The sequence below is a fragment of the Tyto alba genome, unplaced genomic scaffold (assembly GCF_018691265.1).
Source record: "Tyto alba isolate M040663 unplaced genomic scaffold, T.alba_DEE_v4.0 Super-Scaffold_6, whole genome shotgun sequence".
Taxonomy (NCBI): Eukaryota; Metazoa; Chordata; class Aves; order Strigiformes; family Tytonidae; genus Tyto; species Tyto alba.
In genome coordinates, this window is record NW_024881327.1 from 44397943 (window position 1) to 44422544 (window position 24602).

Here is a 24602-nt window from a genome sequence, read left to right on the forward strand (position 1 = left end):
ATACTGTTACAAACTACATTCGAAATAGATATCCAGATCTAGGAACTAATGCCTTTCTTACAAATAACTCAGGGAGCTGAGGTGCTGCATGTGGGTCTGGCATAGGTTATGACCATATAGACTTTGATAAAGCTGGGAGAACAGTCTCGAGATCAGCTTGCTCTCTGTAGAGCAGGCATTTGAAATACCTCTGTGGGGCTGGGTGTCGTGCTGCTGAATATACTGCCTGCATGGCATCCTGCATGAATCCAAGGATGGCCTCCAACCTGGTCTCTCCACCTTTGCTATCCCTATCCAGCACCTTTGGTCTTTGTCCTTTGTGGGCAATTCAGCACATCTTCCATCTGAGCAAAACACGTGGAGCTCGCCTGAATACCGTAGGCTAGAGATAACATCTTCCAAATTTTGTCTGGAAAAAATGGACCTTAAAATTGTTTTGTATTTGGTCTCTGTAGTTTCCACTGATAGTCTTTAAATTTTTGAATGAAAGAAGAAAACAGAAACGGAACCAAAATTCCTTATCTGTTTAGGAGGAATTTAGGCTGTGCCACTCTAAAGACGTGGAAGTTTGATATACAAAACATATCTTAAGGCACTTAAAAATTGTCATAGCCCAGATATTTAGTTGCTGATATGTAATTTTAAAGTATCTGAATACCTTTAAATACATCCAGTTTTAATTACTTTAACAGCCTATTTCTCCTGGATTTCAGTGAGGCTTGGGCCTTGATTTGATTTAGAATTTTATTTCTGAAAGTGATGTTGAAATCTTTAGAGTTCTAATGTCAATATCTGAAATGACTACTGGTCCTTGCTGTCCGAATTTAACACCCAGTTTTCTGGAGAATGTCAGCCTTAGAGGGCCTGATTTTTTTAGAAAGTGATGAGGATCTGCCTTCAAGGAATTGGGGTCCATTAAATTTTTCCCCCATTGGGTATCTACAAACTAAAGCACTCAAAGTCACTTTTTAAAAATGCTTCCCAGCACCTCTGCAAATGTGCAAAGCAAGCCCTAGAGGACTTCTTTTGGATGTTTTGGCATTAATGTTCTGTGAGACAGGGAGAAGAGATGAAGTAAAATGAGTCTCAAAATAGGACTGTCAAGTTCTTTTCTGATAGAGCTTACATTAATTTTTAATACTCCATCTGTGATCAGAAGAAAAGAAAGACCTTTAGTTCTCAGCACAGATCTTTTTTGAGCACACTTAGTTTTCCTTGTAGCCTTTATATATTCAATTCTATGATTCACCGACTTATTTGTAGTATTTTTCTTGCTTTATGGGAGTCAGGCAGAGTCACCTTTGGGCCTCATCTTGAACTAAAACCACAAAATGCATTACCAGTAACTCCTTAGCAGTAATTCTGCTTTGCTACTTTACATGTGGGAGTAATAAGAGGCAGCCTTTGAGAGGATAACAAGGTCCTCATGTCAGTTCTATCTTTTTAATGATTAAGCTGAAATAATATTGTGTGCTTATAGCAGGGTTTGGTGATCAGTTCATGCTAATTTGCACATGTTCTCCTGGATATAGAATCATATTTATTACTGTTGTCCCTCTGTGGTCTCGTTCTATCATCTGGTGCCAGGTTCCCTTCCAGTTTTTTGTATCCCTTGTGCCTTTGATCATGGCTGAATTTTAACTAGATATCATTTTCTCCTGTCATCAAAAGAAACTTTCCGAGTAGCTTCATGTCTTACTGATTAGCCCAAGAAAGCACAAAGATCACATGAAGTGTACGCTAAAAGAAAGATACATATTTAGTTGAACCTTTCTGGGACAGTAAGATCTTCTGCTTTAATTGCATTCCTCTGCAAGGTCAGGTTGGACAGGGCTCTGAGCAACCTGAGTGAGTTGAAGACGTCCCTGCTCATTGCTGGGGGTTTGGACTAGATGACCTTTAAAGGTCCCTTTCAACACAAACCATTCTATGATTCTATGACATGATGAGTTCAGTGGATCACTTGGAAGTGGATCATCAACTTTGTTAATCTGCAACAAATCATAAGATGAAAACAGAGTTTAATTATCACTGTTAGTAACTATATTGAATTTAAATATTTTTAAAGACCTGTTGGTTTTTTGGTTTTTGTTTGTTTTTTTTGTTGTTGTTGTTGTTTGGGGTTTTTTCTTTTTTTTTTTTTTTTTTTTCATTTATTATATTTAATCAGGGAGGAAAGAAATATCTGTGACTAATATTAAGAGGAAGAATAAGCCCACCCATTCATTGTTTGCCTTTGTTTCCAGCATATGAGGAAAAACTGGGGGAAAGCAGTTGGCAAAACATGCCAAAAAGACAAAAATAAAAAGAAAATAATTAAAGTCTAATTTTGGAGCCTTTGTAGGAAATTTAATTTTTGGACTCTGACTAGACTAGGTTGCTCTGAGGAGATCTACCAGGACATTACTCCTAGTCCCTTAGTGCTGGTACAAATATGGACTTGGTCAATAAAGATTAAAAAGTAACTGCCAGGGGCTACAGGGAGTTTGTGAAGTATTTGAGACTGAGTATTTTCGTCTGCTGTGCAAATGAAAATATCTCCTGGATTAATTTAAACTACTAAATCCTAAAGCTATGCCTACTGACTTTATACTGGAGCAGATGTGATGAGCTGTCATACACCGTTCTGCCAGCTTCACTAGCAACTAGAAAGGGGAGAGAATAACAGGACATGAAGTAGCATTTGGATCTGCTCTCTGCTTGTCTGTCCTTTAGAAAACAGTTATCAAGACAGCACTGCTTCTGTTTATTGTTCAACCTCCTATCAGCAGAATTAAAATAAAAAGAACCAGATAATGAAAACTATTCTGAGTCTGATATATCCCTCTGCTAAATTGCTCTGACAATAGCAAGAACCATGAGAATGCAAGCAAGTTAAATGCACTGTGTTTAATTCCAGTTTGAGTACCTGCCAAAGACATAAACCAGTTTTGGTATTCAGTCCTGTCTGAGCATTTCTGGATTGTTGCTGTACTGTGGACTGTTGGCTAACAGGAAGTTCTGATCAGAAAACAGGTAGTCAACAATAAGACCTAGTAAAATTATTTAACTTTATTGCAGTGATTAAAGTGCAAATGATTAGACTCAGCTGATGCTGCTACATCTGCTCATCACTCAGATTTGTTTGTTTATTTTAAAAATTCTTTTAGAATTGGGGTGAATAGATCATATTTAAGCCTAAACCAGAACTTGATGTCAACTCCCTGGAAAGCCTACAAGATTTAGTAAAACCCAAAAAGGAAAAGACTGAGGTGAGAAAATCCCTCTATTCCCAACCATCCCTTCCCTATCTGCTTTTAATGCCTTTGGGTTTTGCTCATGCACCAATACCTGTTAGTATTCCCATTTGATATAGTCAGTGTTAACACACAACAAATGTGAGAAGGGCAAGCAATATATAGAGTACTAATAATGGGCTGAAAAATAGCTAAACAAGGTAGAAATACTAGATGGCTGGAAATATTGTATGGGTGGGAGGAGCAGTAGCTGAACTACCGTCCCCCTCAGAAAGGTGTGGGTCTACAGGGGAACACAGAAGCAGCAACCAGGCACAGAGGAGTGGACAAAGCTTCATAGAAAGACACACTGTAAAGTCTGGGATCTAATCCCCTGGAAATAAGGAAAAGAACAGGCAATCTAAGGTAAGAGTAAATGAAATAATCCTTCCAGACCTTCTATTCTCCATGCCTTATGCATGCAACCATGGAAACATTTATAAATGGTGGTGACAAACTGATAAATTTATCTTCGTTGCTAATTAACTTAATGTCATTCTTAGGCCACTATCTACCCTACTTATGATGTGGTTTTTTTTACCTTGGTACCAAATAGACATCCTGCTTGAATATGAAAGGTCTGTGGAAGCTGAGAAATGAAGTTTGGAGCTTTTCAGATGCCAGCTATTGAGGGTTTTATTTAGTTCGTGCAGTGGAGCTTGTTAAGGGTGTGATATGTGTGGATGCCAGATCCAGGCAGCTGGAACCTGGGGATTCCCTCTTCCTGGGTGTGCTCTGACATCCAGGGGTGTCTGTTTCAGACCTGTGGGTGCAGCTACCGCTGTTCCAAATCGCAAGTTCAGCCAGCAGCAAGGACAAGTCCCATAGCAGCACACACACACACACACAAAGGTATACATGTGCCTGATGCCAGACAAGCCCTGCCATTACCAACAGCACTCACAGAAATATAAGCACGAAGAGCCCCGTCCTGTTGTTTTTTTTTCTGGCTGTTCAGGCTTGAGGTTCACTGGTGAAAACACACATGCTCCCACTCTCTCTGGGTTCACATGTACGCTAACATTCACTGACCCCTCAAATACCAGTACAAGCTCTCAGGACATGTCTGCACCTGGGGCACCTATCCAGCCATTGACTGAGACCTTGAGTCTTTCCAGATGCAAGTCTTCTCCTACTTTGCTAATCTAGACTGAAGTTTGCCAGCAAACTCTACATGCACACAGATGGATTTAAGATTATATTCAGTCAGAAAATCTAAATACATCTAGGTGTCTTCTGTTGCTGACACTTAGACCTCACAGTTTACACCTTGATCTCTGCAGTTGCTGGCACTTTGACCTTTCAGCACTCACACCTAGGTCAGAGAGGAAGATTACATAGGGAAAAAAAAAAAAGTTAAGAAAGGATTTAATATGAAAATAGACTTGATTGTAGGGACCAAGCACAGGACTCAGATGAGCACATTTTCTGTCAGCCTGCCTGCATGTAGATGTTCTCTTTATCTCCCTCCTCTCTGATTTTCCTCCTCTTGTGCCTCCCTGATCCACTCTGGTCCTTTGCTTTCCTCCTTCCCCTAAGCAGGCCATAATAAGTGTTTCATGGCTCATGAAGTCACTTTCAATATCCCACAGTATTAATGATAATCACATTTCATGTTTCTTATCAGTGACAAAGTTCAAGCTGACCCTTTTCAAGGCTGTGCCCAAACTGTTGCTTTAACGGCACACCAGTGACCAACATGTTCTGGTCCCTGTTAATATCTCCTTTATCACCTGTTCATTAATTCCTGAGTGGCTGTGGGTTTCATTTATCACCTTTCTTGTTACTTGTTTATTCTGTTATACTAAATAGTCCTTAACCAATTTACTGAACCAAGTGCTCCTTCATTGTGCACACCCATGCAGAGCTTACTCGGCAGCATGTTAGTGTGTATAGGAGCCATACAGCACACCATACGCCAGATGTTGTAGGGGATGAGCTAACTCTGAGCCAGGCTGGTTCCCCCATTCTCATGTTTGGAACAAACCTGGATGTGCACACCTCTGGTATGGGTAATCTCTGACAGCAATGCCAAAAGCCTCTGCCTCTCCTCAAGAAAAATCAAAATAAAAATACAAGAGCTTTAAAGTGCTCTTAGGCAGCCTGGTATAAAAATTATGGTGTGGGGCAGGATATAGCCTTGGAAGCACAGAAAGGGTACATCTCTGCTCCTATTATCTGAGATGGTGGCCCCTTAAAGCCACTCTGTAGCTCTAGACAATGTCGTAAAGACACCCAAGGTGACCTGCAGGAGTGAGGGTACCACGTTGCAGCCATGTATAAAGGTGGTAGCTCTGGTCCTGGAAAGCCTGCACTGAGGCCAAGGAGTCCTGACCCCTGGCAAGGATAATTAGGCTGAGCATATTGCTATGATGATGATACATAATGTTCTTTTTGTTCCAGAGCTCATCCAAGTTAATCACTATGTTGTATTGCCTTATGCAAGGCAGAGAAAATACTATATCCATTTACAATCATAAAATCATAGAATAGTTGGGATTGGAAGGGATCTTAAAGATCATCTAGTTCAAACTCCCCCTGCCATAGGCAGGAACACCTTCCACCAGCCCAGGCTGCTCCCAGCCCCGTCCAACCTGGCCTTGAACCCTTCCAGGGAGGGGGCAGCCACAGCTGCTCTGGGCACCCTGTGCCAGCGCCTCACCACCCTCACAGGAAAGAACTTCTTCCTTATAGCTAATCTGAATCTACCCTCTTTCAGTTTAAAGCCACTACCCCTTGTCCTATCAGTACAAGCCCTTGTAAAAAGCCCCTTTCCACCTTTCCTGTAGCCCCCTTTAAGTACTGGAATTCCACTATAAAATCTCCCTGGAGCCTTTTCTTCTCCAGGCTGAACAACCCCAACTCTCTTAGCCTGTACTCAAAGCAGAGATGCTCCAGACTCCTGATCATCTTTGTGGCCTCCTCTGGACTTGCTCTAACAGGTCCACATCCTCCTTATGTTGAGGGTCCCAGAGCTGGACATAGCACTGCAGGTGGGGCCTCACGAGAGCAGAGTAGAGGGGGAGAATCCCCTCCTTCAAACTGCTGGCCACACTTCTTTTGATGCAGCCCAGGACACGGTTGGCTTTCTGGGCTGCGAGCGCACGTTGCCAGCTCACAGTCAGTTTTCCACCCACTAACACCCCCAAGTCCTCCTCCACAGGGCTGCTCTCAACCCACTCATCACCCAGCCTGTATTTGTGCTTGGGATTGCCCTGACCCATGTTCAGGACCTTGCACTTGGCCTTGTTGAACTTCATGAGATTTGCAGGGGCCCACATCTCAAGCCTGATTTGGGTCAGAATAATATGATATAATAGCCTGAAGGCTGGTTGAACTGGGGCGTGTGTGTGGAAAATAATGCATAGACAAGTTGCAAATAAAATTAGATGGATACAATAACCTTGATAATAATAAATGATATAATGTGTACCACAATCTTTTAATTCAGGGAAATAATGAATGGACATTCTTAACTGACATCAAATCCGTATTCCCAGTGTGATGGGACTTTGTCTTATTAGTATTTGTGATAAAGCATGGAGCACAGTATGAATGTGGAGTATCACAGTAGGACTAACAGTGCTGGTGAAAGCAGATGTCAGTGGTTTGCAAAATTTTTTGGGGGATCGTGGTAAAGTGGTCTTACATTTGCTGGTATTTTAAAATATGTGTTCCTAAAGTATTTGGCATCTAAACTGGGGCTGCTGGCCTGAAGAATGGTGGAGGGGAGAAGACATGAGGATATAGTGCCTATGCTGAAGGATGGGAAATCAAGTGAGAAATCAGAGTCAGAAACAAAAAATACCAACAAGAAAAAGACAGAAAAGGGGAAAGCTGACAGGATTACTGCTACTCAAGGATTAGTTCTGCAGCAGAGCTCACCTCAAAAAGGATTGGGACGTATGGGAGAGATGTGACTCCATATTCTTAAGGGCTGAAGAAAATTACAATAAAGACAGCATTTTCAAGGACTGGCGATCAGCTTCTGTTTGTAGGTATAATCTCCACAGCCTTTTTTGCTGTAAGGAATTTGGCCACATTACTTCGGTTAGATCTGGGCTGCCTCATTCTTTCCCTTTAACACAAAATGCATGGCCCAGGCACAGAGCAAGCCTTGGGCTCGAACACACCCCCAGCTGTACCTGAGCACATCGGGTACAAATGTGGCAGACTGGCATTCAGAGCAGCCAACCCCAGGCTGCAGGGAGCTGGGCAGAAAGGAAAGTACTCCTGCCCTTGGAAATCATGCTTTCAGATAGTGTTGGTACTATTATTTTTTTTTTTTTTTGAGATTCCAGACATGCTACTGTGTGATCAGGACAGAAAAAAAGGCAGCTAAATAATATTCTTGTCCTTAGGAGTTTGTTCTTTGAACCCCAATGGCCTTTGGTGCAATTTACTCCCAGGGCAAACGGCAGTCTCTGTAGATCACAGTAGGAAATCCTGGGGGCAAGAAAAGCCACCCTCCATCGCAGAGCCTGACAGCAGAGGACGTACTTTACTGCTGAGCTTCCCAATCCACCTAGCAGTGTAACCTCTTCCAAATATGATGAGACATTAATTACTTTTTGAGATGCATACAGCTTTTTCCTGCATTGTTAGAGTCTTTAGTGTGTTTCCCTATAGGAGGGCTTATTTGATTACATTATCATATAGCACCTTAACTCCCTACTGAGCTCTCTGATAGTCATCAGCAAGAGACAGTGTGCTCTGACTGCAAGGCCAGATTCTATGCTCTCCTGTGTAAGCAGGTATCTGTCCTCAAAGGAACATGCACTGCCTGGAAAGATAGGACGTTTTGGTCTATTTTGGTCTAGATTTTTGAAGAAAAAATAATTTTCTTGTGATACAGGATATTTTTAGATGTGTAGGTAAGAAATGAGGAGTTCACATCCAACATAAGGCAAGCTTCACCACCATACCTGTTGCATAGGGATGAAAACATACAAGGCATATTTCTCTGAAAAAAAAACCAAACCCAAACCCAAACCAACCAAACAAAAAACCTCAGAAATAAACAAACAAAACTAAAAAAAAAAAAAAATCCATTTAAGATAAACTTAACATAGATTTACCATCCAGTTAAAGCCTGTGTTGCTGCTCTGGCATCTTATCTACATTTTTTTTTTTTTTTTAAGGATAGACAAAAAAGACACATATCCCTCCAAGTTGCTTCTATAAACTGGATCTTAAGTAAAATGCCCAGGAGGAGCATTTGGAATGGGATCCTGCTTGCTGTTTTGTGGATTCCCATTCTTGCTCTGCTGGAGGGGATGCAGCTGAGAGTCTCTTCACTGTCATGTTGTGTTTTAAACTTGTAGTTAAGTGGGTTATGAAATAGCATTCTTTGGGAGGAAAGTTACTTTTGACTGTTTGCTTTTCTCTCTTTTCCCCCTGCTCTTTCCAGGCAGTCGCTTTTGGCTTCAGCGAGACATGCTTTAACGAAGCTCCTATGTCCCTTAAGAAAACTGCTGCATGAAGACCAAAGGCGTCAGACCCATGGCCGAGGAGCAGGCAGGCACATCCCTGCAGGGACCCCCCTTCGCTCAAACTGTTTATGAAATTGTAAACCAGGCTGCAAGAGAGAGACACGGTCGGGAGGCAGAGGGGAGGGGGGAGCTCATTCCTCCTCCCTCTCTGTTTCAAAGCCTTTTGCTTTCCAAGCTCAAATGCTAGCTGAAATCCGACGCCTGGACTGCATATGCTGTGAGATGTGGGCATGCCCTTGCAGTGCACCGATTTCCTCCGCAGCTCGGAGAGCCAGAGCCGCGCCGAGGCTCTGAGTGAGGAATCGCTCCATCAGGCAGCGAGTGCCACATCACTGTGCTGCTTGCGCAAGGAGCTCCAGCATGGTCCTGAGGCTCCTGCTCCTCCTCGGTGGGCTGCTTAGGGCCACCGAGCCAGCGCCTCGCTGTGAAACCGGCCAGGAGACCCTAGGTAAGGCTAACCACCCCAAAAGTCCCCCTTCTCTCCTTCGTTCTCCTGGAGATGAGCAGAGTAAAGGGCTCCAGCTTTGAGGCGAGGGAGGCAGGAGCTGTCAATCTCCCTTAGAGACAAGGGGATCAGCTCTTTGGAAGTCTGCAGAAGTGCCAGTGATGAAACTGGGGTTGTGCTTGGGAAGCTTGGATGGGAAGGTGGTGTGACTGCAACAGAGAAACAAGTCTGTAATGTAAGGGCACGTAAAACTTTGCCATCACTGTCTTTTAAGGCCATGTGTAGATGTGTCTTTCTGCCAACATACAGAGTTCCCAGTAAGTAGGATCCCCCTCACTGGGGAATGAAGAGGATTTGCCCCATCTCTGGCCTTGCCTTCTAGGAATGTGTTAGTCAGATTGCAAGAAGATGATCTTTTGACCTTCTGTGTGTTTTTCTGCCTAAGAAAAAAATCTTCTCCTTACATTTAGCTTTAGGTCACTTATTTCAAGTCCAAAGTATGAGAAGATTTATTAGGATCTGACAGCTGTAGGGTGTGTTTTAACTTGCTATAAGCAATATGGAATTTGTATGACTTGATTGGCTGGAAAAGCAGATCTACCCATCAGAATAAAGGTTAGGTAGGAACATGCTGCTAAGTGAATTAAAAGATTTTGGTTTAGTAACTAGATGACTAATAAAAAACAAACAGTATCTTTTAAATATATGTGGTGTTTTTTATCAAGTGGGCTTAATTCAAATTTCATTTATATAGGGACAGTGGAGATGTGAATTCCAGTGTAGTGACAAGGTCTATTCTAAGAAAACTATTTTCAGAGGGTTCAAACTCAAAATGATTCAGAAAAATTATTTATTTTATGAGAATATAGGAAGGGATAAGTTAACCTGAAACTGAACTTAATCTTACCCAAAGAACTTCAGCTATATTTCAGTGCTTAAATATAAGCCATACACTGTATCTGGCATAGAACCACTACACAATGCAGTCCATGTGCCATGTGCTGCATATAATTTGAGAGTGCTGTTCCCACGAACATCAAAGTGAGGTCTACCGCAGCCTAAAGGGATTTTATTTTTGGATAAAGCTGCACAAAGAGAAGTGTTGTAGACTATTTACAGCCAATTACAGGAAGAGGCTGTGTGGCTTGCAGCATGCCCTTTCCCTGTGAGATATGATTCTACTCCAGTTCCAGCTGAGCAAATTTTTGCCATGGGGTATTAATCCTAGCAACCACAAATGTATGGATCATCGAGGGGAACTCTTCTATAGCAGGATGGTGTGTGTGTGTGTGTGTGTGTGTGTGTGTGTGTGTGTGTGTGTTAGCAACTGTGCTGTCTTTAGGGGAGAGCTTGAGGAAATGCAGGCAATGGAAATACACCTTGCATGTTGTTGGACTGGACTGCTGAATACGGCCCTAGAACGATGGTTCGGGGTAGAGAAAATGAGCTGTCAACATCACTACATGGTGTGCAACGTGAGGAAGGGGCACACTTCACACTGAGACATGTTGAACCAGGGAATAAAGTAGCAGCTTGGACATTGAGAGACCTGCCAGATTTCTCAAGGGTCTTCCTTTTCTAAAGGGGAGCTAAGGTCATATCAGGCCACATGAAAAGAAAGGGGACTGTGGTGCTGCACACGTTCACAAGTATACCTTGCAAGAGTCTCCTCCCAACATGCAGGGCAGTAGGTTATGTTGTCAGCTGTCAGCAGTGGGAGTTTCTCCCATTTTGGGTTCCCCTGTGCAGATCTTGGTGAGTCTCAGCAGCCAGACTTGCAGTGCCATACAGGAGGAGACCAGCCTGGAGCTGCTGGTGCAGGACAGAAGGGCAGTGGGAACCAGGGCCATGGTCTGACTCCCAGCAAGGCTGGAGCTGGTTTCTGCAGGCTGCCTGGCGTTCTTGGTGATATTTGCTTTGCTATGACTCATTTTGCTTTTTTTAATCAGAAACCAAAATTAAACATGGTTTACAATACCAAGAGCCTTACAAAATGCTTTGTGCTCCTCTGTTTAGAAAAATAAGGAAATGATTACTATCACCCAGCCCCACAATACAGCACAGGCATCACACACTGTGTGGGGAGCTTTTTGAGCAGCACTTGGAACCATGGCACTGAGAGAGGGCAGATCTTTTCTCCCCAGCTGCGCCCTGCATCCCTGGGGAGCCAGTCAGCCACTGTATCCTCCAGTGATAAGGTGCTACCTTGCCCCATTGTAAGGCAGCACTTCCAGACCCTGATGAGTTTTGCTGGCCTATTAGCCTCTAGTTTGGGTGAGAAAAGTACAGTTTAGCATGGTTGCCCTTTGGTGGAGGGAGCTAATAGCACAGGTTTCTGGTTTATCCGAGTTGTGCATGCCTCTGCTGCTGACTGATGTATTTCAGTGGTAATAATTACATGCAGCACTCTGCCATCACTGACAGAAAAAATAAAAACAAAGGAGTGGCCGGCTGAAGTCACATGCCTTGAAATACTAAAAGCAGTGATTCTTCTTGCAAGGGGGGGCAGCTCTACCACTGAGAAGCTATCCAGGGGTCAGGGCTAAGGCTGCAAAATACCAGCGATAAAAACTTTCCCGATCTCTCCTGCTCAGCGCCTTACTGGGGACCTATGGGGTGGAGGTACGCCGGTGCTCAAGGGGGTGTGCGAAGCCCCCGGGCTACAGGGCGAGCGGGGGGCGGGGGGGGCAAGCCCCGGGCACTCGCCCCGGCGCCGGCCGCGGTGGTGCCACCGTGTGGGCTTGTACGGACGGGTTCTGGGCAGGCACCGGGGCTGGGCTGGGTTTCGACGCAAAAGGGGTGCCTGAGCCTTCTGCCGCCCTCCCAGCTCCCTGCCCGAGCCTTTGGAAGGTGTTTCGGGTCGATGGCTTAGGCTGGCAGGCGGCACTGCTGGGGCCTGGGGCTGTTTGATCTGCAGCTGCGGAGGTGGGAGAGCAGCCGGAGCGCTGCTCGCAGGGTAGCCCCGGCCCCCACGCGTGTCACCTGTGGGCCTCCTCTTCTCCCGAGCGCCTTCGTGTTTCCCGTCATCCTGGCTCGCTCTGCTCCGGAGCCAGACACTGCCCCATCCTGAGGGTCTCTGAGTTTAACCACTGGGGATGGGAGGGAGTGGGGAGGCATAAGGAAGAGAGCTGGAGGGGGAAAAAATACCAGGGTGGGAGGCAAGGAACAGGTACCGTATTTCTGCTGGAGCCCAGAACAGGTACTGTGTTTCTGCTGAAGCCCAGAACAGGTTTTCTGGCACGGGCTCCTCTCTAAGAGAGAGTGGCACTAAGACTTTTTGTGGCACTAAGACTGATTGTCTTCTGGAAAGTCAGACTGACAAACTGTCTTCACAAATAGATGCTTTGCATTTCCCCTCTCCTGCTCTGCTGTTCCCACCTCCACAGTGTGCCATGGCTTTTGCTAGGTGAAAGAGAAAAAGGGAAAAGCCATTTTCTTCCACGAGCTTCACGCTGGCCCCAGCTTCATGGGACCCGAGCATACTAATTCACCTGGTATGGACATCTCTAATGCTTGTTTCCTGGTGAAACCTGTGTCTTCGTGCACACACACAGGCAGAGCCTCTCCAGCTCCTGCTGCTCTCTCACCATGCATGTGACTGCACTGGGTGGCCTGGCAGGGATCTGGGGGCTGCTCCTCTGCCCCAGGGCCACTCGTGCCAGCTGGGTCCCTCACCCTGCTGTGGCTGCCACGGGCAGGCACAGACACGGAGCGTGGCCACAGTACTGTGCTGCCATGTGTGGAAAAGCCCAAGCTGCAGCAATCTCACCTGCTGCACCCAAGATGGATGTGTCCAAGGCTTGTCAAAACAAAAAAATGCAGAACTAGTGTCTGCATCATGCACACTCACAAGATGAGAAATTCCAGATCTCGTAAACCCAGTTGTCATCACTGAGTCATGTGAGCTGCTCTGGATTCCCGCCACTGACTAATATTTCTACACAATTATTATTTTAGCAACACTGATCTTCAGCTACATTTAACATGGGAAATTGGATAAGAATCAGCCACTTGTGTGGGGAAAGTAAGTTTACATTGAAAATATGATACACAAGTATATCCCTTTACTGCTGACATAGTTTATGCATTATTTTAATCTGAAGGCAGAATTTTCATAAGAATACTTGTTCAGACATTTTTAAAGTGTGGATGTGTAAATACATAGAAGTCAAAATTTGAACAAAACCCCCACTGCCCTAAGGCACAGGGAGGCTTTCAGCAAGACTTAGTAACACTAATGGTTGACCCCCTTCAACATTTCTAGACATTGTTTTTCCCTTCACTCAGTCTATTAGTGGTTGTTTGGGAGTGATGGCTGGCTGATAGCTACCATGGTCCCCTTTGGGCTGCCCAGGCCACGTGAGAGCCATCCCCTTCTTGAGATGGGATGAAATGTTGGATAAATGTCACAGGTGTCATTGGTTGGGGGGGGGGGGGGGGGAGGGGGCCTGAGCATGGAATTATCATGCAGAATTCACCTATCATGTTGTGAACATGGTGTTTGAGGCCGGTGGGCCACATCCTGGTCTCTTTGCTGGGCTTTTATGACTCAGGGCTTTTATGACTGCTGAATCTTGTCTGGACAGAGTCACCCTCCCACATGCACTCAGCTGTCACAGACCAGTGGAGTTTAAGGACTTAGGGTTGTTCTGACCATTGCAGAAACAAAACTGAAATTTCAGCCCCTTTGTTTATCCTATTGTACAGGGTTATAACAGGACACCCTTATTTAGGAGACAATATGAGATTAAGGCATGGATTTAAGTCAAGGCTATTGAATTAACTGTCAGTCTTTTGTAGCATAAAAATACCACAGTTGGCTAAAATTCAGCTACCTACAGAAGAACCAGATGTGATGTTAATTACAATCATTCACATACATCTAAACTAACAAAAAGAGAGTCATGATAGGGGGGCTTCATAAACTGTGTTTAAAGAGGATAGAATAGTGTTTTGGCAAGTATTTTGGAAGGGTTGTACTATCAAAGATAAAAACCTCAGTTTTTCAGGCACAATCCTCTGTCCCATGGCACTCAACAGACTTGAACTTACTCTGACTCTGTGGTAAACTTCTGGCCAAAGCACTTAGTACTGGGTCCTTAGACAGTGGGAACTGAGCTATAGAGGGTATAAGGTCACAAAGTAAAGCTGTGGAGGCATCACAGCTCAAGATGACCAGCCTAATAAGTGTTTTCACTCTTCTCCAGTCACCCTGACAAAAATGTGATCCTTTAGATAACAGCTGTAGAGGTTTCCTGATTGTTCCACCTTCTCACTTCAGCTGTTGTTTTAACACCAACATCCCCCAGATCTCAGGTGATTTCTTCTTTCTTCACTATCCAGACTGAGAGATGGTCTCTATATGTCTCTAGATCATCTTGGTGCATAGTTAATGCATATTCAGCAACAGCCCAGCCACATGTGCAGCCTAGCAAATCTTCAGCCAATTTGGCAACTGCTTCGCCATTTTGTTGTCATTGTCTGTTTAAATTTGTTGTCCCAATTGGTAATTTTTCCCTTAAAACTTGGAAAAGATCTCAGCTGTGGCCAAAAAAAAGCATTCACTATTTTTTGTTTAGGGAATTATGCTTCTGTTCAGGATTTTCAGCTGGGAGGACTCCCTGGAGCAGCACTTACTGGCCAGAGACTCAGCTGGGGTGACACAAGGGATCTTGTCACTAGAGGCAATGAGTCAGGTGGTGAGGACAGACAAGGCAGACAAAAATACTCATTGTCAGTTCTTTTAGGCTCCTACAACTACAGCCCTGTTTGAGTTGCATCTGGACAACTGAAACGAGGGAGAATTTCTGACCACCACTGAGGCTGGCTTTGAGCTGTTTCCAAGTGATAGGTCTTGGTGTGCATCTACAAAGATTTTGACCTGTGGTCTTCAGGTTGCATGAACTCCCATCACTCATGAGAAAGTTTCATCATCTTCTCTCAGGCCCCAGACCAGTCCTGTGAGAGGAGCAGTCCTGGAAGAGCCAACTGCAGCGTCACTGCTCTGGGAACACCATCAGTAATTCAATAAAAACGGGTGTTTAGCTGAATGCCAGGCAGCAGGTGGGTTAGAAAGAAGGGTGATTAATAACGAACACTGGCTTGCATCTTCCTGCTGTGATCTCGCTCTGCAAAGTGAAGGCAGATTAAGCATTAATCTCTTTCAGGTGCTTTCAGGCTTCTTCATGTGAGAGAGCTGGGCTAAACCAGGGCTTGTCTCACGGCCTGCTCTTGGGCTCCTGCATACTGCTTCTGCCACTTTGCTAACATATCTCTCCCCTGGGGCAGTTACAGCAATTGCTAGAGTGAAAGATTAGTAACAGGAATTCAGTTTTCTACTCACGAAAGCTTTGATTTATCCAGAAAAAGGAGTTAATCACGTGGGCTGCTTTTTGCAATCATTCCTTTCTCTCCTTCAGTCTTCCTGGAATTCCTTCTCTGCGGCAGGGGATCTTCTCCACTTCTGCCACTGCATGTATGCCTATGATATGTAGCTGCCTTCTCTCCTGGGCTTTCTGCTGGACCATTTTCTCCCTAGCTGAGCTATTCATCTGCCTCATTTCTTTGCCACTAGTCTTCTTACTTATCCACTCCTCCAGCACCCTCCTCCTGGCGATTCTGATCCGTTATAGTATTCTGTAACATATCTTGTCCTGCTTTTGGTTTTGTGCTCTTGTGGGGAGCTGGCTCTGGTAGCAGGCTGTGCTTTGCCATTTGCAGGTGCTGTTGCAGTGTTTTTCAGAATGCTACAGCCCAGGAGTGTTTGCATGTTACTGCTGATACTAAATTTTGTCTCTTTAGTATTTCAAGGCAGATTATAGTTGCAAAGACTGACTCGATGGACCGTGTAGAACTGCAAAGAGAGTAATAATATGATCAGAAACTGAAATGCTTTGTTTGAAAAAGCAGAGGTTTTGACTATAAACAGACTAAAATGAATACATATGTCTTCCAGTTTAAAACAGTATTGTAAGAAACCCAGAAAGCTGGTAGGGGGTGTGCTGGTCTGTACATGATAAATTATCTAATCTTGTTCGGTCTGTCAGTCATAACAATGTAATTGTGTAAGCCTCACTGAATGATTTAGATATTTTGAATTTAAGACTGGCCCTTGGGCTTATTCCATATCCTCAAGTGCACAAGTCTCCTGTTGGCTTTGCTCTCAAAAAAGTAAGCAGCCAAGCCATGGCACTGGAAGCAGCTGTTGAGCTCTGTTGTCTGGGTTAGGGTTAATCACAGCAGCTTGCTTCTTTCAGTGCTGAATCATCAAGGGGAAAAAATGTAAGCTTGGCAGTAAAATATGTATGTGCTGCATTGTAGATTTTCAAGCTTGCCTTTGCAAATTAAAACCAGAAGCGTATATTATAGAGGGCTCAGAAAGCTTGAAATGACTTTTCTCCTCTTCAATAAGTTATTTTATCCATAATCTTAAATAGAAGCTGTGCTACTGAAAGGACTTTTGTAACTCTGGTGAAATAGCTAGATTACAAAAATAAACATTAAAAATTGAAAAGGCTGTTCTGGGTCAGGAAGAAAAAGGTCTCTCTGTATCAACCTGTCCATGGATGGGACTATGAGAAGAGGCGGCACTGTCTTCCTCTGAGCCCAGGGAAGTCTCTGCTCAAAATATGGAAGCGGTTTAGGCTCTTTCAAGCACATAAGAAGCATCAACTGAAGCCTGCCAAGTTAATCTGGAGACCTGAGAAACTCTTTGTATATCATTGCCTGTCATTCCTCTTATGAAAAAGAGAAAGGGAGTGGCTGAACTCTTTTGTCATCGCCAGAGCTTTGACAAAATGGTCTAAAATAGGTGGGGGCAGGGATTTACTGGTTATTTCTGTGTACAGAGACCCAGACCCGTGGGTGCAGGGCTTCAGGAGCACAGGGTGAAGCCGCAGCTCGGGAGCTGCCCTCGTAGAGTTTCCTGCAGCCTGCTCTCCAGGCCGGCAAGCTCTGGCCCAGCTACGTGCATCCACATTTACTTATATAAGCACACATACTGGAGAATTATCTTTGGCTCTTTCAGTGCCGCACCCTCCAAAACATATGCAAGCATTGGCATTAGGAAACATAGGAAGAGTCCAAACACCACATCAGCACACATACACATTTAAGACTAACTACAAAGCAAGATCTGGTATAAACCAGACATTTGCTGTACTGTTTTTATGTCTATTAACTCCTGATAGCCTGAAAGCTCAAGCTGTGTCACTTCTGGGTATTTACAAGACAGAGATGTGGCTGATGTATGGATTATATGGCAGTTTGCATGGGCCTGTGATGGGGAGAGGTGTTAGAGTTTGGGCAGAGCCAGCCTCTGAGGAGCAGAAGTTGCATAGACGTTTCTGTCAGAGAGAAACAGAGAGAAAACAGAATGGTACGCTACAAAAATGTTAGCCTTACATCTAATTTTAGGCTTAGATCTAGGTTTAGGACCCAGGAGGAAGGAGTCAGTTCTGCTGCTAGTCAATGAGTGAGCCTCAGTAGTTCTGAGTTTGTGAGGGACATCCTGGGCCAAAAGTAGTGGAAAAGCTTTATCCTGTGTTAAACCATCACCTCTGCTTATTACATACTGAGATAAACAACTTCAGTTGCCATGGGAAAAGTTTATATGGATTTGGGTTCCTCACCTGAAAAATAAATATATCCTCTTCAGTCAGCGTCTTTCTTAATGAGTAATACCCATGTTGCTTAATAGATTGCCTTTCCCTGAAAGTATGGTGAAAATAACAAAGTGTACAAGCCAGGTAGCAGACAGTCTGAAACCAGAGCTGTCTTTACCTCTCCTGTGCTAACATCTACTCCTGTTCACATAATAATGCAGTCCTCTTGTGAACCCAACTACAGCAGATGACTTCGCAAAATTTTGCATGTCTCTTCTATAAACTATCCATTGCTTCCTGACCTGTCCTTCTGGCCAGCTGGGCAGAAAGAGGCATCTGCTAAACGCAGCAAGAGTGTTGCTGCTCGCAGAGCCAGAGCAGGGGAAGGAGCAGCACCATGCCCAGACCCTGCCTGCTGCATTTTCCCTTTGGTTTCCTCTGCTTGTTCCAGCATGTTGCCAGAATACCTTTTTGCTCCAGCTGAATAAGCAGAATATTGAGCAACCACAGAGAACAGGTTTGTGCCACGTATCAAACTGACTGATGGCTATAACACTCCTGCACAGTAAGAGCAGTCTGGGAGATTGCAGGTGCCTCAGTTTTGTTATGTGATCAGTGCGTGTCGAAGAGACAAAAAAGGACTTTTGGAGCTTGGTCACTGAGCCAGCAGAAGGGAAATGCCTCTTACATTTGAGAAAACGTGAGCAGCTGCAGAAAGGCCATTCATACTCCCCAGGTGATCCCATGAAGAACTGTGCTCAGCACACACAACCCTCTAGTCTAAAACAATAGCTACAATTTTCTGCTGAGGGTTTAAATAAAAAAAAAAAAAAAAAAAAAGCATCAAATATTTCTTAGCCACCCTTAAAGGTAGTGAAAGGGATTCATTGCTAATGACCCTGGTGATAACCAGAGATAGTGTCACTCTGTTGGGACATGGCTGAACTCAGGCCAGTCCCATCCACACCACATTTTCCCCACTATATGGAACATGTGGCTGGCTCCAGACATGTGTTCAAGGCCTCACAAGTTGTGGGTATGGTGACATTAGGATGTAAGACTATTCAGATTCAGAGAGGTACATCCAGTTTTATCAGCAGGATTCACTGCTGGAGCTCTTACTAAAGAGATCACTCCTTTCTCTTTCCCAGCTAGCATTGTACCAAATGCTATTCCTTGATTATCCCCAGGTGTAAAACTACATGTAGTATCTGGCTGAGATGAAGCTTTTTTAGAAATGCCTTGGCCTTAATAAATAACTCACTGGGGGGATTGTGCCTAACTAAGGGAAACACTGCAGTTTTATAATGGAAGGTACTGTTGATGAACCAGGTACTGTTTATTGCTATTAGCATAATGTACCAAGCCAGGAAAGGAGTTTCTATGGATGTAATTTTTTCCAGCTTTGTGTTGGTGTTGAGGATGGGCTATTTCTGCTAGTTCTGATCCCTCATTTATTTTATGAGGTAATGTAGATCAATGACAATTCATAATATAGAGCCAGACTAATTTCCAATTAAATATCTCCCTCCAAGATAAAATTCCAGGTTTATTTTTTTTCTCATTATAATGATTTTATTTTGGCTAAAGACTGATCAACTCATTAGCAGCACATATGCAGATGATTACATTTGAACAAATATGCCAGGAGTAGAAGTTTACATTTTCCTTAGTAGGAAAAAAGGAAAACAATGAATTTGGTCTTACAAGGACAAATACTCAATTCACTGAGCAAGAATCTAGATGTCTCCACCCCAACCCCCCCCGGCCCAGTGAGAGTTAGAAGAAATAGTAGCACAGCTAGATCTCCAATACATCACCAGGAAAGCAGACCTGTTGTGTTTAAAAAGCTTGCACATAGTGGCATAGCTCCTGTGAGGCATTGGTGAAAACAGCTCCAAAACCTTGGTAGCAATATTCTTCTTTAGCTGCCAGTATCAGAAAAGGGCAATATAGAATCACTGGCTACAGGAGCAAAAGAGACCTCTCCTGGATCACCAAACCACGTTCCTTCAAAATCAAGAGAGCTTCATTTATTTGACCTAGTAAACAGAAAGCTAAGGAGATCTGACTGCTCTCCTCAAACACACGATGAAGGCACGCACCAGGGAGCACAGGGAGCTATTTAAGCTGAAGGACAATGCTGGCACAACAACACATGGATATGAATTGGCCACGAATACTTTTAAGCAGGAAATTAAAAGGCAATTTCTAGCCATTAGAGACGTGAGCTTTTGGAAAAGCTTTCCCGTGAGAGTAGCCGGGGAAGGAAATAATTAGTTTTAAGACATTATTAAAAGGATTATAAAATGCAGTTGCTAGAGATAAGATAAAATAGGATGGGGAAGAAATATGTCCCCTCATATACCCCAAATGCTTAATTGCTTTCAAGAAAGTTATACACAGCATTATATGTGACCAATAGATTTGCTAGGCAAAGATCCACAAGGCATCTTGGTATGTACAGAAGGACTCACATGGGTTTTTAGATTAAACCACGTTACTAAAGAACTACATTTTCATTAGGAAAATTTCCTAGGCACCTAACTTACAGTTTTTAAGCATGCCTAGAAATATTGTCATCGAGGCTGGGCAGCTCAATGTCTTTTTCAAACATAGGCCTGATTTCTTGCACAACCATGCTTCAGATATACTGTTAAGTCCTCCCTTTTTAAAGTGGATCAAAGACTGGCTGGTCAGTGTGCTTGTCTGGCCATGCCCTGCACCTGATCCCTTCAGTCTGTCCCGTGTTCTTACTAAATTCAATTTCCAACTCTTTGCCTGGCTGAGAGTCACTTTTTGTGTGTGTATTGGGATGTAGGGGGCTCCAAATACCAGTGACTGGTGTGAGACCATGAGTCAGAGGGGCTTGTAGGTCTGGGGTACAGGACCTAGAGGGACCAGAGTACATATGCCTTGTGTGGGTATGTCAGTGTGTGCAGTTTCTGACAAACACCAAGCTGGACTAGCAATGGACAGGACAAAAGATTTGGGAACTGCATATTTGAGCAGCTGTGATCCTGGGCTGGATACCAAAGAGACTGGAGGGTCTCAGAGCTGGCTACTGGAGGAACCATGAGGTCCAGGCCAGCTATTGGGAAGACCATGGTGTCTGGGGCTTGGCTACCAGTGAGACCCTAGGTCTGGGCCAGCCATCTACCAGAGAGACCATCATGTGTGTCAACGCATGAGTCAACTGAGAGATCAGTGGACCCAGGGGCCAGCCACTGGGTAAACTGAGCCTAGCTACTGGGGTTCAGTGTGTCTAAGCTGAGCTACTGAAGGGGTCTACCTGCTACCTATGCCTCTTTTCTGTCAATGGTCTTTTATCCTGATTAGCCAGAAAGGGGAACAAGGTGACACTTTTGGTGCTGGTTGTGCTTGCCAGTACCATGGTTTGTCTTTGTGTATATATGTAATATGTGCCTGTTGGGAATATGTGCTTGTCTCTGCTGTGGCTGGACCTCGGGCACAGAGCTGCAGCAGCCTCTCTGAGATACCAGATTGGACAATTTCTAACATGAGGGAGAGACCATGGATACCTGTCCCATAATGCTTTTTTTTAACTCTTTATTTGTAGGTCAATGCCAAACTGTACAGAAAGGTATGATGTGACTTCACTCGCTGTCCTTGGAGAATCTCAAAACTTTAAGTATTTCTTCATTGTTTCCTGACAAGTTTTCTAATGTTGGTGCTATAGTGAGTCTTGTTCTTATCAAGATATTCTCTTTCACACAAGGTAGGATTTTGCTGTTGTGACAATGGTATTTGTTACCAGCCAGAGACATTAACAAGAGAAGGAGGCTCAAATGTAGACCCATTACTGTAGTAGCCAGTAATTTTATGAAAAGATGTCTTTCTATTACTCCTTTTTCACCTCTGAGTGGGTTGAAAGTATTACCAGCATTTATCCTTCCTAAACCCTCATAACCCGATTTCTTAAAACATATTAGGTTTATGAGAATATATGTGTAAACACAATTATGGGCCTGCTTCAAGTCCCAGAATAACTTTTGATGTCTTTGAGCAATTTCAATCAAACTTCATAGAGGGGCTGCAGTTTCAGACATATTAAAGTCTCACAAATATTGTAGGGCCAAGCAAGGAAGAGAGATATTTTACTGATACCTTCCCCACTAAAGGAAAAAATCTGTATGATCTCACACCTCATCAATGAATCCATACTAAAAGTCAAGGACAGGGAAGAGAGTGATATTACAAATACACAAGCAATATGCACTCACAGACCAGAAAGCCAACCATGTCCTGGGCTGCACTAAAAGAAGCATGTCCAGCAAGTCCAGGAAGGTGATTCTCTCCCTCTACTCCACTCTCGTGAGGCCCCATCTGCTGTGCTGTGTCCAGCTCTGGGGCCCCCAACATCAGAAGGACATGGACCTGTTGTAGCGAGTCCAGAGAAGGGCCACAAACATGGTCAGAGGGCTGAAGCACATCCCTTATGAGTACAGGCTGAGAGAGTTGGGGTTGTTCAGCCTGGAGAAGAGAAGGCTCGGGGGAGACCTTAAGCAGAATTCCAGTACTTGAAGGGGGCCTACAGGAAAGCTGGAGAGGGGCTTTTTACAAAGGCATGTAGTGATAGGACAAGGGGTAGTGGCTTTAAACTGAAAGAGGGTAGATTCAGATTAGCTATAAGGAAGAAGATCTTCCCTGTGAGGGTGGTGAGGCACTGGCACAGGGTGCCCAGAGCAGCTGTAGCTGCCCCCTCCCTGGAAGGGTTCAAGGCCAGGTTGGATGGGGATTTGAGCAACCTGGGCTGGTGGAAGGTGTCCCTGTCCATGGCAGGGGGGTGGGAACTAGATGATCTTTAAAGTACTTTCCAACCCAAACCATTCTATGATTCTATAGTTCTATGAGTATGAGACAACTTTTCATTTGGAAGTCAGACTTCATTAATTTTGGTGGTTTCCAAGCTATTTGCTAAATGAACTCTAGGTGGGCATGGTACTCCAGTGTTTTCTGGATAGGGATATTGTCTTTTAATTGTTGTTCAGGTATTGAATTATCAAAATATATCTTATTTAATGACAGTGCTTATCAATCAGATAAGCCCTGGTGCTCCATCAAATTGTCAGATACCATCTGAATTCTGAATGACATCTATTTGCATCAAACTATTCTCAGTCAATCTGCAGACCAAACATACTTTCCATCATCTTTCTATAAGTGGTTTTAGACATTAAATTCATTTGAGAGTATTGCAAACTGCCTCCAGTCTATATGTGAACAGAAACATAAGTTAATTGAATGAGTTGTTATGTTGTCTTCAAACTGTTCAGAGTGTCAGTGAAGCAAGTTATCTTTCATATGTTCATCTCCTTTTCATAGCAAAATGCGTGGACATTGCCTTAAGTTCTTGTACTGATGTTGCCTATACTCAAACGATGTACCCTAATTTTCTGGATCAGAAGTCTCGAGAAGTGATTGAGTACAGCTCTGAGTACATACTCATCAGCGTGCTGCACAACTTGCTCCAGGGAGAGTGCAATCCAGACCTGAGGCTCCTGGGTTGCTCAGTGCTGGCCCCGCAGTGTGAAAAGGACAAAGTCATAAAGCCCTGCAGGCATGTCTGTGAAAACCTGAAAAAAAACTGCCTCCCTGCCTTTGATGCAATAGACATGGCTTGGCCCTACTTCTTAGACTGCGACCGCTTTTTTGCTGGGGAAGAAGAGGGATGTTTTGACCCACTGGCAAAGTTGAGAGGTAAGGAAGGAAGCTTTGCTGACACATCTTACTCATCTAGATGGGAAGGGTCTCATCTCGCTCAGTTTGACATGTCTATGACACAAAACATCTCCACTTGTCATCTTTATAAACACCTGTAGGGTGTGATTCATTTTGTTCCACCTGTTCTAAACACTTAATTAAACTGTGCTCAAGAAGCATCTATTTCTCTCCCTTATATGCAAAGAGCATCAAGACAGGCAGCTCAGAGCTAGATGTTTGGGCTGCAAATGTGCATTTAGATAAGTGCTGCCCTGTGTGATAGCTGTCTGTATACTTGAAATATTTTATTTAAAACCTGAAACTTTAATGCACTCATAAATTCATGACTACTTGACAAACTTAACAGCATATTAAAATAATATCATTGATGATTGCCACAGATTTTTGTTTGGATAAAGAAGATCTAGATAGCTAAAGACAGCTGAATCTCATAAAAAATAAATTTAATCCGCCAGATTCAAAGGGAAAAATCTGTACATTTTGTGACTAAAAGGTGGTAAGCATGCCAAAATTATAACTGGATGTTGCACAAAATATTTGTCAGTGTGCATATACATTAGTATGATTTTGTAAACAAAATATGCCACAATAAACAGTGTAGGAAGTACTACATAGATTTAAGGTTTTGATTGCAGCTGTATTTTCTATAATTCTACTACTGAAAAAGGTATTTTGCAGAAAAGTGGAGGCATTTATACAGTCCTCTGAGCACTATGATTTTAATCACTGTGTTACAATTTTTCTTTACAGGAGAAGTAGATGTTGAGGAAGATTTGCCTTCAGACTTGCCAGCAACTTTCATTCAGTTCAAACACCACTCATATTCCCAAATGGTGAGCATGTTGAAGAAGACTGCTTCTAAGTGCTCCCATATTGCAACAACTTACAGCATAGGTCGCAGTTTTGAAGGGAAGGATCTTTTTGTGATCGAGTTTTCAACCAAGCCTGGACACCATGAACTGCGTGAGTTATATCAGTGTTCATCTGGTTGCTTGAGGGGAATCCAGATTATCCAAGTGAAAACAAGTCCTTTTAATGGGAT

At 43.7% G+C, this 24602-nt stretch overlaps 1 protein-coding gene across 1 annotated transcript in view; it reads left to right on the top strand.

Moving 5' to 3' along the window:
* Positions 1-8952: 8952 nt before the first annotated feature.
* The window catches only part of CPZ (carboxypeptidase Z), a 34582-nt gene continuing 18932 nt past the window's right edge, over positions 8953-24602 (top strand). The window contains exons 1-4 of the mRNA XM_032987367.2: positions 8953-9215; positions 21396-21419; positions 23162-23536; positions 24311-24523. Coding sequence (XP_032843258.2) covers positions 9128-9215; positions 21396-21419; positions 23162-23536; positions 24311-24523 — 700 coding nt within the window. The 5' untranslated portion in view covers positions 8953-9127. The remainder of the gene's footprint in view (positions 9216-21395; positions 21420-23161; positions 23537-24310; positions 24524-24602) is intronic.